Source organism: Postia placenta (assembly GCF_002117355.1).
Source record: "Postia placenta MAD-698-R-SB12 unplaced genomic scaffold POSPLAscaffold_4, whole genome shotgun sequence".
Classification (NCBI taxonomy): domain Eukaryota; kingdom Fungi; phylum Basidiomycota; class Agaricomycetes; order Polyporales; family Adustoporiaceae; genus Rhodonia; species Rhodonia placenta.
Genome location: NW_020169835.1, coordinates 565,627 through 578,472, shown reverse-complemented (window position 1 = coordinate 578,472; position 12,846 = coordinate 565,627). Strand labels below are relative to the sequence as shown.

At 52.0% G+C, this 12,846-nt stretch overlaps 5 protein-coding genes across 5 annotated transcripts in view; 3 read left to right on the top strand and 2 right to left on the bottom strand.

Annotated features, from left to right (window-relative positions):
* Positions 1-655: 655 nt before the first annotated feature.
* On the bottom strand, positions 656-1,581 carry POSPLADRAFT_1039242 (hypothetical protein). The gene is made up of 4 exons (XM_024477511.1): positions 1,416-1,581; positions 1,272-1,354; positions 796-1,203; positions 656-734 (listed from the first exon to the last, which is right to left on the bottom strand). Exons 1-4 carry the CDS (start codon positions 1,555-1,557, stop codon positions 705-707), a joined length of 663 nt encoding a protein of 220 aa, XP_024340754.1. The 5' UTR covers positions 1,558-1,581; the 3' UTR covers positions 656-704.
* A 151-nt stretch (positions 1,582-1,732) lies between these two features.
* Positions 1,733-3,207, top strand: POSPLADRAFT_1054591 (hypothetical protein; the record flags this gene model as incomplete). The annotated part of the gene is made up of 6 exons (XM_024480535.1): positions 1,733-1,885; positions 1,946-2,396; positions 2,451-2,533; positions 2,591-2,769; positions 2,825-3,116; positions 3,169-3,207. The coding sequence occupies 6 exons, from the start codon at positions 1,733-1,735 to the stop codon at positions 3,205-3,207; spliced, it is 1,197 nt and encodes a 398-aa protein (XP_024340753.1).
* Positions 3,208-4,005: 798 nt separating this feature from the next.
* On the bottom strand, positions 4,006-5,367 carry POSPLADRAFT_1045106 (hypothetical protein; the record flags this gene model as incomplete). The annotated part of the gene is made up of 7 exons (XM_024478681.1): positions 4,006-4,038; positions 4,082-4,301; positions 4,356-4,444; positions 4,499-4,570; positions 4,623-4,989; positions 5,046-5,168; positions 5,222-5,367. 7 exons carry the CDS (start codon positions 5,365-5,367, stop codon positions 4,006-4,008), a joined length of 1,050 nt encoding a protein of 349 aa, XP_024340752.1.
* A 525-nt stretch (positions 5,368-5,892) lies between these two features.
* Positions 5,893-7,338, top strand: POSPLADRAFT_1045105 (hypothetical protein; the record flags this gene model as incomplete). The annotated part of the gene is made up of 2 exons (XM_024478680.1): positions 5,893-5,915; positions 6,093-7,338. The coding sequence occupies 2 exons, from the start codon at positions 5,893-5,895 to the stop codon at positions 7,336-7,338; spliced, it is 1,269 nt and encodes a 422-aa protein (XP_024340751.1).
* A 3,278-nt stretch (positions 7,339-10,616) lies between these two features.
* The window catches only part of POSPLADRAFT_1168120 (hypothetical protein), a gene marked incomplete at its 5' end in the record, with an annotated part of 9,903 nt that continues 7,673 nt past the window's right edge, over positions 10,617-12,846 (top strand). Inside the window, 5 exons of the mRNA XM_024487998.1 lie at positions 10,617-10,772; positions 10,907-11,109; positions 11,169-11,835; positions 11,892-12,181; positions 12,273-12,326. Of these exons, the coding sequence (XP_024340750.1) occupies positions 10,617-10,772; positions 10,907-11,109; positions 11,169-11,835; positions 11,892-12,181; positions 12,273-12,326 (1,370 nt within the window). The remainder of the gene's footprint in view (positions 10,773-10,906; positions 11,110-11,168; positions 11,836-11,891; positions 12,182-12,272; positions 12,327-12,846) is intronic.

Genomic DNA, 12,846 nt, shown 5'->3' with positions numbered 1-12,846 from the left:
TGACCGTCGGGCCCAGGTAAATGCCGGATACCATGTTTTATGTGAGCTCGATAGCATCAGACATCCTCTTAATCATGCGATGCGGCAGGAGCTTGTCATTTGGCGTTATGCAAGGCATCGGCGCTCTGTATAGAGACAAATGAGTTTTTTGGAAGTTACGGCGTCGCCCTCCTTGATTTCGGCGCGGTGCTAATAGCCATCGTGGAGATGGGATGGAAGGAGGGGTTAGACGGTCACCGATCGCCCAAGATCGAGGTACGCATCTGGTGCATATAGAGAAATGAATTTGACTATCCAGGCGCCGAGCACGACGTGTACGGACCGACCGCCTGTTCTCCATGGATCTTGTCAATATCATTATGGGGCTGAAGTTCTAGCGGGACATCATGAGATCCCTGTATAGCGATAGCCGATAAAAGCCATCAATGATGCAACTGCTCACTAGCAGACGCTACTGAGCCTTCATTAGTATTGCTACTTATCTGGACACAGGACGGGCGGGCATCGTACACCAGGATTCACTATTACACCGACCAATCATGTCTCATGTGGCTGTCCGATACGCATGCGATTTCCAATTGCCACTGTCGAGACCGAGAGCAAATGGCTCTCCTTTGGCAGATGTGTGATATATCATCCTGACATGCCAGGGAAGTTCAGCGAAAACGGAGGGCCCAGTGTATAACACCAAATAGAATAACAGGTTAATGCATTTTCCTATCCTCAAAGAAACGCTAGAATGCGGCTGGTCAGCTTAATCGATAACGGGACCTGCGCCCGAAGATGATGACGCACCTTCAGATGCCTCAATTGCCACGCGCACGTAAGCACCAGTACTATCATCTGTGCCAAACTGTACCAAACGGCGCGGGAGTTCGTGGACTCGCTGAGGTCGCGGAAGTTTGCCTCTCGCTCACGCTGATATTGCTGCTCGCGCCGTACATCTTCCAGCTTCTGGTTCAGGTCGCGCAATTTGGCAGACAATTCGGATACGTGTGTGCGGTCGTGTTCGAGGTCGGGTTTGGTCGCACCGACGACAATGTCCAGGTATAATCGGATATGTGTCGAGCCGAACCACGAGCCTGAGGAAGGGTAGGACGCAGAAAGACAGATAGCGTGATCGCCAGCCTCGTGTGAGGTAAAGGTAAAGCGGCCATCCGGTGGTCCACGTGTCCGCACGACGTTATGACTTGTCTCGAGTTCCTGGAGGGGTCAAGGAGGAGATGCCTCTGAGCCGCGTGGGCCGCAGGAGACGAAGTAGTATTACTTACATCGACCTCCACCAATACCCCCAGCTCGGGATTCTCTACGTATGTTTGCGTTTGCTCTGACCATTCAAGCGCCCTGTAGTGCCCTGTCAGGTGGCGTAGTCGCTCAGCATGTGTACCAAGTCTGTACATTCGCGTCCGCCAGACCTTCTACGATGGTGTCGGTTGGTAGCTCCTCAATGAAGCACCGCTTTTCGTTGGTATCAAGGTAGAAATGAAGCGCATTGGCTGTGAGAGCAAAACATAACAGCAAACAAAGCGAGAGCAATCGTGAGCTGGGGGAAGCCATAGAGAAACGTGTCGTCGTCCGTCGTGACAAGGAGTAGTGGTCGTGGGAATCTCAGATCGCGCGAACTTCCAGTGAATTTACTTCCGGCGCTTGCGCTCACACTGCAACAAGCCCGTCATTGTGCAATTCCCCTACCTCTTTGGACCATATTCAGGCCCTGATACTAGCCTTCACTATGTCGACAAGTCGGTTTGAACCCTCGTCTATAAAAAACAAAGTGAAGCGCGAGGAAGTCGCGCGGAAACAAAAGAAGCAGAAGCGACAGGACAAGCTTCAGCGCAGACTTGCTCAAGCAAAGGTGGAGGCAGATGATCCTGTTGCGAAGAAGGTACTTCCAAAGATAAATTTTGCGCTGTGCTACGTGAAAATAACGCACTATTCTCCTCAGAAACGACGGGAGCAGAACGTACCTCGAACTTTGGATAACACCCGAGAATTCGATCCATCTTTCCTCACTGCCAACTCTGCTTCCTCGTCGAGTACTACCGCACAGCCCGAAGCGTCCTCATCATCCAATGTCCCAGATCATGGACAGGCGCACCCTTCGGAACACCAGCCGCAAGACGAGTCTGCCGCAGACCTTGCCAATGACTCCTTCGCATCATATTTCTCCGGTGTTGCCGATCCGACCCTACCGCCCAAGGTGCTCATTACGACGTCGCCAAAGGCAACGCGTGTAACATACGACTTCTGCGACGAGCTAGTCAACATTTTTCCTGGCGGCGAGTTTATTCGCCGGAAGAAGGGGAAAGGGTTCGAAATGGGTAGAATTGCGGGTTGGGCGGCGGGCAGAGGTTACAGCCATTTGGCGGTGGTCAATGAGGACATGAAAAAGCCCAGTGAGTACATATTAGTTTTTTATCGGGAACTTGTAGATTTACGGATCTCCGCAGATGCTGTGACCATTGTGTACCTGCCCGATGGGCCCACCGCGTACTTCAAATTGACGTCCATCGAGCTGAGCAAAAAGATCCGCGTCAGTGCTCATTCTCATTTCGAGATAGTTTGACCATTCTGCTCACACATCACACAGGGTCATGCGCGGCCAACCGAGCATTTTCCAGAACTTGTCCTCAACGGGTTTGTAACGCGGCTAGGACACAGTGTCGGTCGCCTGTTCCAAACCCTCTTTCCGCCCATGCCGGAGTTTCAAGGTCGCCAGGTAGTGACTCTGCACAATCAGAGAGACTTCCTATTCTTTAGACGGCATCGGTGCGTAACGGGACCGAACTGTGAGTCATTAACGACATGTAATCCTTCTTTGCAGATATGCTTTCCGTTCGACAGAGAAGGTTGCTCTTCAGGAGATCGGCCCGAGATTCACTCTCAAGCTTCGATCACTAAAGAAAGGCTTGCCCGCCGTCAAAAATCTCGGTGAACCGAGCAAAACCCTTGAATTTGATACATTCGAGGAAGGTACGGAAGACGTTGAGATGGCCACCAATGATCCGAAGGAAGACGGCAAAGGGGAAGAAGAAGTGGACAAGCAGGTAGAAGTAGAACCCAAGTCAAAGAAAGCTGTACCTCCAACGGAAGACGAGTACCAGTGGATATGGAAGGTATGTATTTTTTTCCGTGCAATTGACGCCCCCGTGCTTACACTTCCTTTAGCCCGAGTTGGAGACTACGAGGCGTACATTCTTCCTTTGATGCGGCTTCAACGTATTGGGTGCAGATCTATTCGTGCGGCTTACACGTGTCCTCAGTCTTCAGTTTATTGCACTTGTATCTGACAGAGTTGAACGTCTCCATGTTCGCCGCAAATGAACCATCCGATACAACTGATTGCGGTGCTGATGCAACCGCCTCATATACCCACTGTCTGAACTAGATCTGTGGCAATGTCTGGAGATGAGGGGACTTTAATCACTACGAGAGATGATAGCGCTTCGCCTCGCTGTAGAGCGTCAGGAGCACCGTCCAGCTTATGGCCTTAACTGGTGCGTATCTGTTTCTGGAGGATAGCCTTCCATCGCGCAGTCATGAGACAGAACTGGTAACGTATGTCCTCTAGAAGCTGTTGCATAGTCCAGTCTGAATGCTCCCTCCTCCATGAGTCCATGTAGCTGATATGTATGTCACGCCTGATGCTTCACTTGGAGGTGGTTACGTCTCCAACCGCGGGAGTAGTTGCAATGCGCCCCAATACTTCGTAGTGAGGTGTCAATCCCATTTAAAAAGCCAGAGCTCTCATATTCTCGTCGGCCGCTTACTTCATGCACTCTGCCCTCAAGATCGACTCATTTGTTTACGACATTACAAGTACAACAAGCCGAGCTCTGGGTCACACGTTGTTTGTGGCAAGCTGCTGCATTTCAACGAGTACTGTGGTAATACGCTCGAGGCGGTCATGCAGCTTGAGCAATCGGCTGCTGGGTTGCGGATGCACTGGATGTATACCCGCTCGCTCTCTCAATAGCAGAGCGATCTTCTGTCCCGAGCCAAGATTTAACGCTGTCCGGGCCCTGCCCAGGGAGACCACTGTCAAATACGGCTGCGACAACTCACAGCGGTGAGTGCTTACCTTGAAGTTCTTGAATCTTTGGTTTTTAACTCTCCGCGTCAACCATTCCTGAGCCGTTGCCCCCGGGTAGAACCTGGTCTTCGCGTTTGGTGTCTTTTCCACAGCGTCTGCAATAACTGCGCTCTCCTTGGCAAGCGCACGCAGTTCGACGTCGTCGCTGGCACGCGTGAAAAATACGAGAGAGTACCGCTCGTATCTTGCCTGCTCCTTGGGCGGAGGACTGATGCCTAACGTGAGTACAGCCTATTCAGAGAAGACAATTCAGATTACTCACACGACGCGATGCATGTTTGACCTCAGAACACCGCCGCTGAAGATATGCAAGGAATCACCGATGTTGCAGATCGCATGCCCTGGCAGTGGCTATAGTTCTTACAATTAGATCGTCCCTCGAACTGCGTACCATGAATCAGTCACCTTGATGTATTGCCACCTCTCACTTCCAGGTGCCAATACTTGCAAGCCGCCGAGCCGGTTGTGCAAGAATGACTGAAGGATCTCGATAAGCATGTCTTTGGATCTTCAAGATAGTCTTACTTACGAGCGATCCGAAGTCGGTATGCGAAGACAGCACGGCCTTCGCTTCGTCAAACTCGCCCTCCTTCGGAGGGGTCCTGATGACCCGGGCGACACACCCACTTCTTTCCTCTTCTCTGTGCAATTTGGCCAGGGTGTCTTGCGGTAAGCCGAGCTTCTCGTTCAAGATTGCCAGCAAACTGTTATTGACTTCGAGGGATTTCTTGACGAACGGTATGACAGCGGTATCCATCCGGTCTGTTACGGTCGATGGGTATGCGCGGTGGACGGGAGTTGGAAAAGCGAGCGCGTCGTCCTTGGAGACGTTGATGAATTCTGTGCAATCGAGGTTGCCCTTCTCATCTATAGCATTTACACCGGCGGCCTTGTATCTGCCAGCATACGGTTGTCATAAATGGCCTCTTAGTTGAATGAGACAAGTGCGTACCCGAAGGACACCCCATCATCCCCTTGTTCATACTTCATCTTCTCGTCGAGAGGTAGCGCCATTGTGATTTCACCCATGTCGAACATCGCATTGACTTCTTCGTCGGCGCCATGATTCTTCAGGCTATGTACCCGCGCCTGAGCGAGCTTACATTCCAAGGCGTACATCATACTTACTACCAGAAGCCGAGTTCTCTGGCAGCCTTCCATAGCTTGTTGATCTCCGCTTCATCTCGAGCTCTGATAAGCCCGTAGTCCACGACAAGCAGAGGATGCGTAGGCACATCCTCCGGGAAAGGGGGGATGCTGATCAAGCCTGGCATGGTGATGCGGATGTCTGTGTGGAGAAGGAAGACAAACGGAGCGAGGACTCCGCATTCCGAGCGTAAGTACTTATCCTCCTCCGTTATCTCGCTGTCGTCATCTAGGCCTCTCCCCTATCGTCATATGACTGAGAAGCTGGGAAGTATGCCACCTCGTATTCACTTATAAGGACGCGTGTGGCTGTACTGCACGGAGCCGCTACCCACGGCCGGCGAGTATCGGCTTACCGTGCCCGTCCTGCATACGAGCACCAGCTTTACGATCATTCCGATGAAGTAGTCCCGAACCCCTCTCATCGCATATGATTTGTAAGGAGGGGGAGACCTCGTGCCAATGGACCGTAGTCAGGCGCAACGGGATCGGTAAATAAGGAAAATCAGCCGAGGGTATGTACTCCTTCCACCGCTTCTTGATATTCAACACTGTTCCATATGCGTCTGCTTATCCTGATGAAGCGGCAAAGACGAAGCTACTGATGAAAGTCTCCCAATGAAAACCATTGTTTCCTCCTCAGACTGCGAACCATGTCATATGTCGGAATGCGACGGTGTGCTGCACATAAACTTAGCCTAGATAGTACCACCCGTATTGTAAGATGGCGCTCAAACTATCATCATGATAATAAAACACTAGCAGAAGTTAGCATATTGCCGTGGATTCTCCGACGCCCTATGCGCTGTCAGGAAGGCTATTGGATCTGGATCTTACCGCACTTGTGTTGTAGGCGCTTGTGGGTGCCGTGGATCACTGAGCGCCAATACATTCTGTCATGTCACGCCTGGCCCAGCATCACGCATCGTCTGCTTTACTGCTCCTCTCCTGCTCCCACATTCGCCTTCAAGAGCTGCAGTGCTACCCAAAGCTATACGGACACACTATTCATTCACTGGTCTAGCGACTACAGAATGGATGGGAACATCGAGGAGCTCGTGCTTTCTGGCAAGCTATTCAACCCCCCATCTCGATCAAGCTCGCCTGTCCGCTCCCGCTCGCCGTCCCCCGTGCACTGGCCCAATGATGACGCTGACTACGACTATGACTCGGATGCGGAACGGCGTCGAGCAATCGAGGAGCGCATAGCAGCACAGGAGCAGCCAGAGTCTATAGGCATGGGACCTGGGCGGACAGGCGTGAAGGGCGTCCTACGTGATCATGCAGAGGCAGCAGCACTTGCACGATTGGACCGTACACAGGAGATCATGGAGTTGAACAAGGCGATGGAGAAAGCGAGCCTGGGCGGCAAGACTTGGGCGGAAGAGGAGCGGGAGCGGCTGGCAGAGAAGGCGGCGCTTGAAGGCAAGGCATCGTTGCTCATGGAGGGAAGGGGCACACGCAAGGGTCACTTTGGGCATCTCATGGAGGTTGGTGTACGGAGCTTCGTACAGGCGGTGGAGGAGGACAGAAGCGTCTTCGTGGTCGTACATATCTACGACCCGTCTCTCGAGCGGTGCGCATCTTTGGACGAGAATCTGTCGCGCCTTGCACGGACATACTTGTCGACTAAGTTCATTCGGGCTCGTGCGGGCGCACTTGGCTTTGCCTCCACTTCTTCGACGTCGCGAGGGGATCACTTGAGACCGTTCCCTATGACGCGATCACGCTCAAGACAGATACTCGTCCCTGGCCGGTACTCATCCGCCGCCGATGAAGATGACCCGTATGCAGGCCTTGATTCGGACGACTCAGAAGACGAGAATCGAGATGACGAGGGCTGGGAGGATGACACTGTGGACACGGATGTTCTCCCTACCATGCTCGTTTATCGTGGAGGCGTACTCGAACACACGTGGGTGCGGGTCGATTGGGAAGCAAAGTCTGGCATAGAGGAACTGCTAACAAGATACAATATATTGCGGGACTCGAACGCTGCGGGTGGCGTATCTGCCAGTAGGGGCTACTCGCCATCATTTGACGACGACGACCTTGATGACGGCGAGCTTGTATTCGGCGGTAGTGACGACGAGAATTAGTTTCATCTACGAGTACAACGTCAAGGTGTCATCGCCAGAGTGAATAGGTTAGTTCTTTTGTCTTGATGCATCCAATACTGCTCACAATCAAGTACGGTGTCATATAGAAATGTCTGGGGGCGGCAAACGCGGTATCTAGGTGTTAACAAAGTCCCCGAAGTGTGTCCGCACGTTCCTCCACTCGCTTCATTACTCATTTTACGCTTCAAAGATCGTAGTGATGTGCTTGGGCAACCAGTCTACGTTACGTTCTCCAAGTCCTCGCGCTAGCAAAATGACTATTGGATAATAATGAACACAATTGGCATTTGTACATCAGAGCATGGTGTTCTGTTCACTATTATTTGTACGCTAGATAGTCATCCTGGTCTACTATTCTGCGCATCGACGTGCAATCGATGAGCTCTCAGATTCGGCATGTGTAGTACTACTCACTTCATTTGTCTGAAAGCCGACGGAGAGTGGACCTAACAGCCTGTAGCCTGAACTTGATGCGGAGTGTAACCTTAGTTTCTTTCCAGTACCCACTTGAAGCGAATCCATGCTGCTGCGCCCGGAGTCAAGTATCGGAACACTTACATTTGCAGGCTTGCCTTGTCTTTTCACTCCTGACGGCGGCACTGGTGAAAACTCATCCGTCTACGCCTGTATTCGTAAGCGACCGAATAAGCCTAACTATCTAGGTGCGCTGGTCTTTGTCTCCGGTTTCTACCTATGATGCAATCGTCACCTTTCTGTCTGTACTGGAGTCTGGACCAGAAGAAGTGACAGTTCCAAATATGCATGGCTATACTTCGAGCTGAAGATGTCGTAATCTATCGGCACAATCATCTTCGAGATGGAAGGCAGTGTAGGAAGAGGGCGCGTGATCTTTGCGGCGGGCGAGAACGCTGTTTGAGCTCCTCGAGCTTCGATTGTTCGACGATGAAATCCAGCGAGGGAGCGCCATCCGATGGGGTGGGCTGTGACTTCTCCTTTTTGGGTGAACCGGATGGGATCGCGAAATGGTAAGAGCCTCATGCTTCCGCAGGCACGGTTAATGGAAAACGTAGAGTTTCCATAGCATCACAGATAGCTCTGTTGTGTCGCGAAGGATGCGTCTCTGTGTCTCATGTATGTAAGTGATTTACCACTGGATCACAAGTTTGTTGACATCCTGTCGCACTGTACTCTCACATGCGTTGAGCGTCTAGGATGGATCTCCGGTCCAGTAGCTAATACACCGCATCCTGGAACACACCTGGTCGATTCACAACACAAAAACTAGTTTGACAGAGTAAGTCGTGCCCGGCGCATACGTGGTACAGCACTTACTGGGAGCACGATTTGGGTTTGGCATGTGTTATGAAAGATGGTGCGTCCTTAGAGACGGCACTAAAACATGCCCGTCAGCGCTGCCGTGGATAGCTGAACGATAATGTCAGATAGTGATAATTACTCTTCGTCCGACCGTCGCTTATCGCGCGTCTTACAAACTTATCTCATGAGACGGTATGCGGCACGGGGACATGTGACGCACGTCGAGTCAGACGAGGAACGTGGTCTATAGCCGCATATCAGTCGCAGACACGGTAATACTGACGCCCCCGGAAAGTACTCTGGCAGGTCACGAAGCCACAGAGAAACTCGTTCGTCGCATCCAGAAGTAGAACATGGAAGTTCGACGACTATGGATGAGTCGACCCTCCATCGCCTGATGCCTCCTCGCCGAAGTTCATTGGTGAGAGCTTCCGGCCCGCAGATATGCTATCACGGACAGCTATAATCTGCTTGTCTATGCAGAGTACCAGAAATCGTGCAAGCGCGAGGGCGTGGACTGGATCAGCCAGATCGATGTTGTGCCACGATTCCATGTGCAGCAGAAGTACACGGGGCTGTAATTCGCTACGTAGAAACAGTCAGAAGTGCCTTCGTTCGTGACGAAGGGAAAGATGGGGTTCTCACAAGTACTTCGCTGTCTTTCCCACTTGAGCCAGTCCATCAAATTGATTGTGCTGTCATATTTACGGAATGACAGGCCGATGGCGGGCGAGTCGAGTCGCCACCAATGTCTTTGATATAGTGTGCACGCCATCACAGTTGGCGCTGTAGTCTCATCGCATAAGGAGATGATAGGCAGCGCCATATTTACAGGGAGCGGTCGGTCGTGCGAGTAGCCGAGAACGTGAAGGTCGAGTTAATCCAACGACCGTTGGTCATCGAGTAGGTCTTCATCATCTTCGTACGCTTCAGCTGCTTGTCTGACGATTGGCTCCCGTTCCTTCTGGTCCAGCCAATCCGACGCCATTCGGTAGTTGGGTTGAGAATCAGAGATCAGAGTCCGCCAGGCTGGAGTCGTCCAATTGTGGTTGTAATTGCGATTCGCTGACAATTGTTGATTGTGTTCTTGTCTTGTTTCTGCTCAGGTTTGTGCACGAGGGGCTCAGGTCGCAGGGTTTCTGCTAGTCGGAGGTGTCGTCGATGTCCATGCCACTGAGAACATCGCCATCTTGCGGAAAAGAGTGAGGGAGTCTAGTGGTATGTCTGCTGAGGCCGATACCAGTAGCAGTGCCCTGATGCCCCGTTTCATATAGTGTAACAAACCGTTGAGCTCGCCTCGAGAGAATTTAGGGAGCTAATGCCGAATCTTCGCTGTAGAGGGGGGGCATTCAAAGATTCATTATTGGTAATAGTGGACCAGATCTAGTGTGACTCACTGTGTCTGCACGTCGGGCCGAGCTTCGCATAGCGCATTTCTCAGCATGGCGCAAAGGAACGATTCCGTTGGGTTATGCGTGTCCAGTGCATCTCCGGCTGCCGTTAAGCGTCGTAAACCCATACAGCCGTCGAGGATTGCGTTGAACATACGTGTCCCTCTCCATTATGAACATTGTCGTCCACGAGATATAGTGTGCTTCGAGGTAATGGCATTGCCAGGGGACAAACGTAAGGATATGACCCCTTTTAAATTTTGAGCATGTTCAGAGTATATGCAATCAGACTTCCTACTTTCGCAATTCACTAGGGAAGGCAAGACGGGTTTCTGAGAAGCGCGCTGTGCTTATTCACTGCCACAGGGAATGCGACGCCAACGTCCGCAGTGCTGTGGTATTCAGTGTCGTGAAGGAGCTCATAGGTACTGTTCGAGCGTTTAGATCTCTGTGGGAGCGGTCGGTCATGTGATCGCGTAATAGCAGGCGCGACGCGTTGAACGTTTAGCGCCCCACCCTCTTGTCATACCACGAATTACCAAGTCTGCGTTGACAGTGTTGACATCTCTCCTTACTTGTACTCGGTCAATGAGTCCGTACGACACTTATCTGGGAGAGGTCTATCGTGATGTGGTGCACCACAATGCTTTGGACGCTAATGACACCAATCCAATTCCACGGAAGGTGAAGGAGTACGCCCACCTTCTGGAAGATGCATTTGAACTTCCTCAATGGGTGAAGGAGGTTTGATACTACATATATACTCTCGCTCGCCAACCAATAATGGGAAACAGGGACCATATCCGTGGCTCTATCCTCGAGTAATACCATTAGTGCGGGAATTACAGAGCTCGTCTCGCACGACGTATCGATCTCAGGCCAGCGGGGATGGCCAGAATGACGAGAAGTTGACAGAAACACACCTCAGGCGAATCTTCAACACTGTTCTCGACGACTGCGCTAGCTTGCGTCATGTCGTCTCGGTCGATCAGGAGGACGGCACCTGTAGTCCAAAGGAATCATTTGTTTGCATATTGGTTCGGAATGCGCTAAGTATTACCAGACCAGATCTGCTTGTGGAGTACGTGCTGACGACTTTACAACGTGTATACATGAACACTGACTGTACAGCGTCTGCAGCGAAGAAGCTCTGGTTGCGTTGCCTCGACACTGGAGTGGCGAGCTGAGTCCTCTATTCCGCTACATGCGCACCAGCGTCTACGCTCCTCTACTTGTGTCTATCGCCGCAGAGGTCCCCTTAGATTCACCGACCCTTATTTCGCAAGACGAGGATCAAGACGGCGAGTCTGTCTTGACTAGAAGCATGGATAACAGTCACGAGAATGTTCAAAAGAGCACCGCGTGTTCATCTCACCATGGTTGCTCTCCTGCAAATCCGGGGATAATCCGGACACAACAACATTCTGATTCTCTGCCGGTCTATATCGTGCCGGACCGCTCCCTCTCGGCGTCAGAATGGCTCAAGCGACCTTCGGTGGAGATGGTGGTCTATGAACAGGAGTCTGAAGACGACGCAATATACGAGGACCAGCGGGGTCTCGCTGAACTAGATCTGCACGTGCTTGACCTCCCACGAGACAAGTCCCTTCCTGTCAATGCTGCAATGCCAATTTTGTGCATGGCTGATGATGCCACGCTTCCCATCATCATGGCCAGTGCGCTGTATCAGCGACAGCTCTGGCATGTTCGGGAGCCGTTGATAGGCATCTCATCCGAGCGGTATAGTAGCTGCATCTCATTTTGTTTGGGGTGGATTGAAGCAGAGCTCGTCGATGGCCGACAATTGGTGAGGATGTGATTGTGTACGCGATTATGGGATGTGTCTAACCCCGCCGATGGCAGCCTCATGTGCATATAGCGCACATGGCTCATCTACCAGAGATTGACCTTGCGAATCCTGAGAGCATGCTGACTGTAGCACAGTTTCTCCTCAGCCTAGATGACCACATTGCCAACATCCAAAACGAGGTTGCCTTGTCGCAAACAATAGTAGCGGATGGACTTCGACAGCAAACTCTCATACGGTGGAGAGTCGATTCCGCAAATGCTGCCGAGGATGCGGACTCAATTGGGGACCCTGAAGATTTTCTCTCTGCTTGGCTTCGCGGCCTGGAAGACTCCGGACTATTTGGGTGAGCTCTTTAAATGGCCTGCGCTTCACAAATTGTCTCACTGTTTGACAAACCTGTCTCTTTCGGCGATGGCTATGCCCCGGCGGTCTAGCAGGAAACCTACTTCGGCGAAATCGGCGCCGCTCCCGTCGCATCCAACTGGCCTGTAAGTTTTCCATGTGTTCTATACTCCAGCATGCACTGACTTCATTGGCATTACAGGGGTGCACCTAGCAGCACCGCAAGAGATGAAGCAGCTGAAAACCAGACTGTCACGAGTTGGTACGGCGCCTAGCCGTTTTTTAATTTTTCCTTTTCGCGGGCTCGAACCCGCGACCTCTGTACTACCTGCCTGATATGGACGCATCACTATCTACTGTACGATTAGATTAGATGGGACGGCAACGCACGGCACAGCTCGGGCCCCGCTGACGCAGCCGCTCTGACTCACCGGCCCCCGGGGCCGCGTCGGCATGCTGCGCACAGACCAGCTGCGCACGGACCAACGTGCACAGCCTGCCCTAATCCCCCCATGTATATAAGCCGGCCTCTGCTGCCCTAGGGACCTCAGTTTCGACCTCTTGTCCCTAGGTCAGTAAGCCCCAGTTGTATCCTTTACTTACCTTCACTAACTAATACATTTCTTGTCCCTAGCCTTAGGTTTGAGCCTCGCTCACCATCGCTTC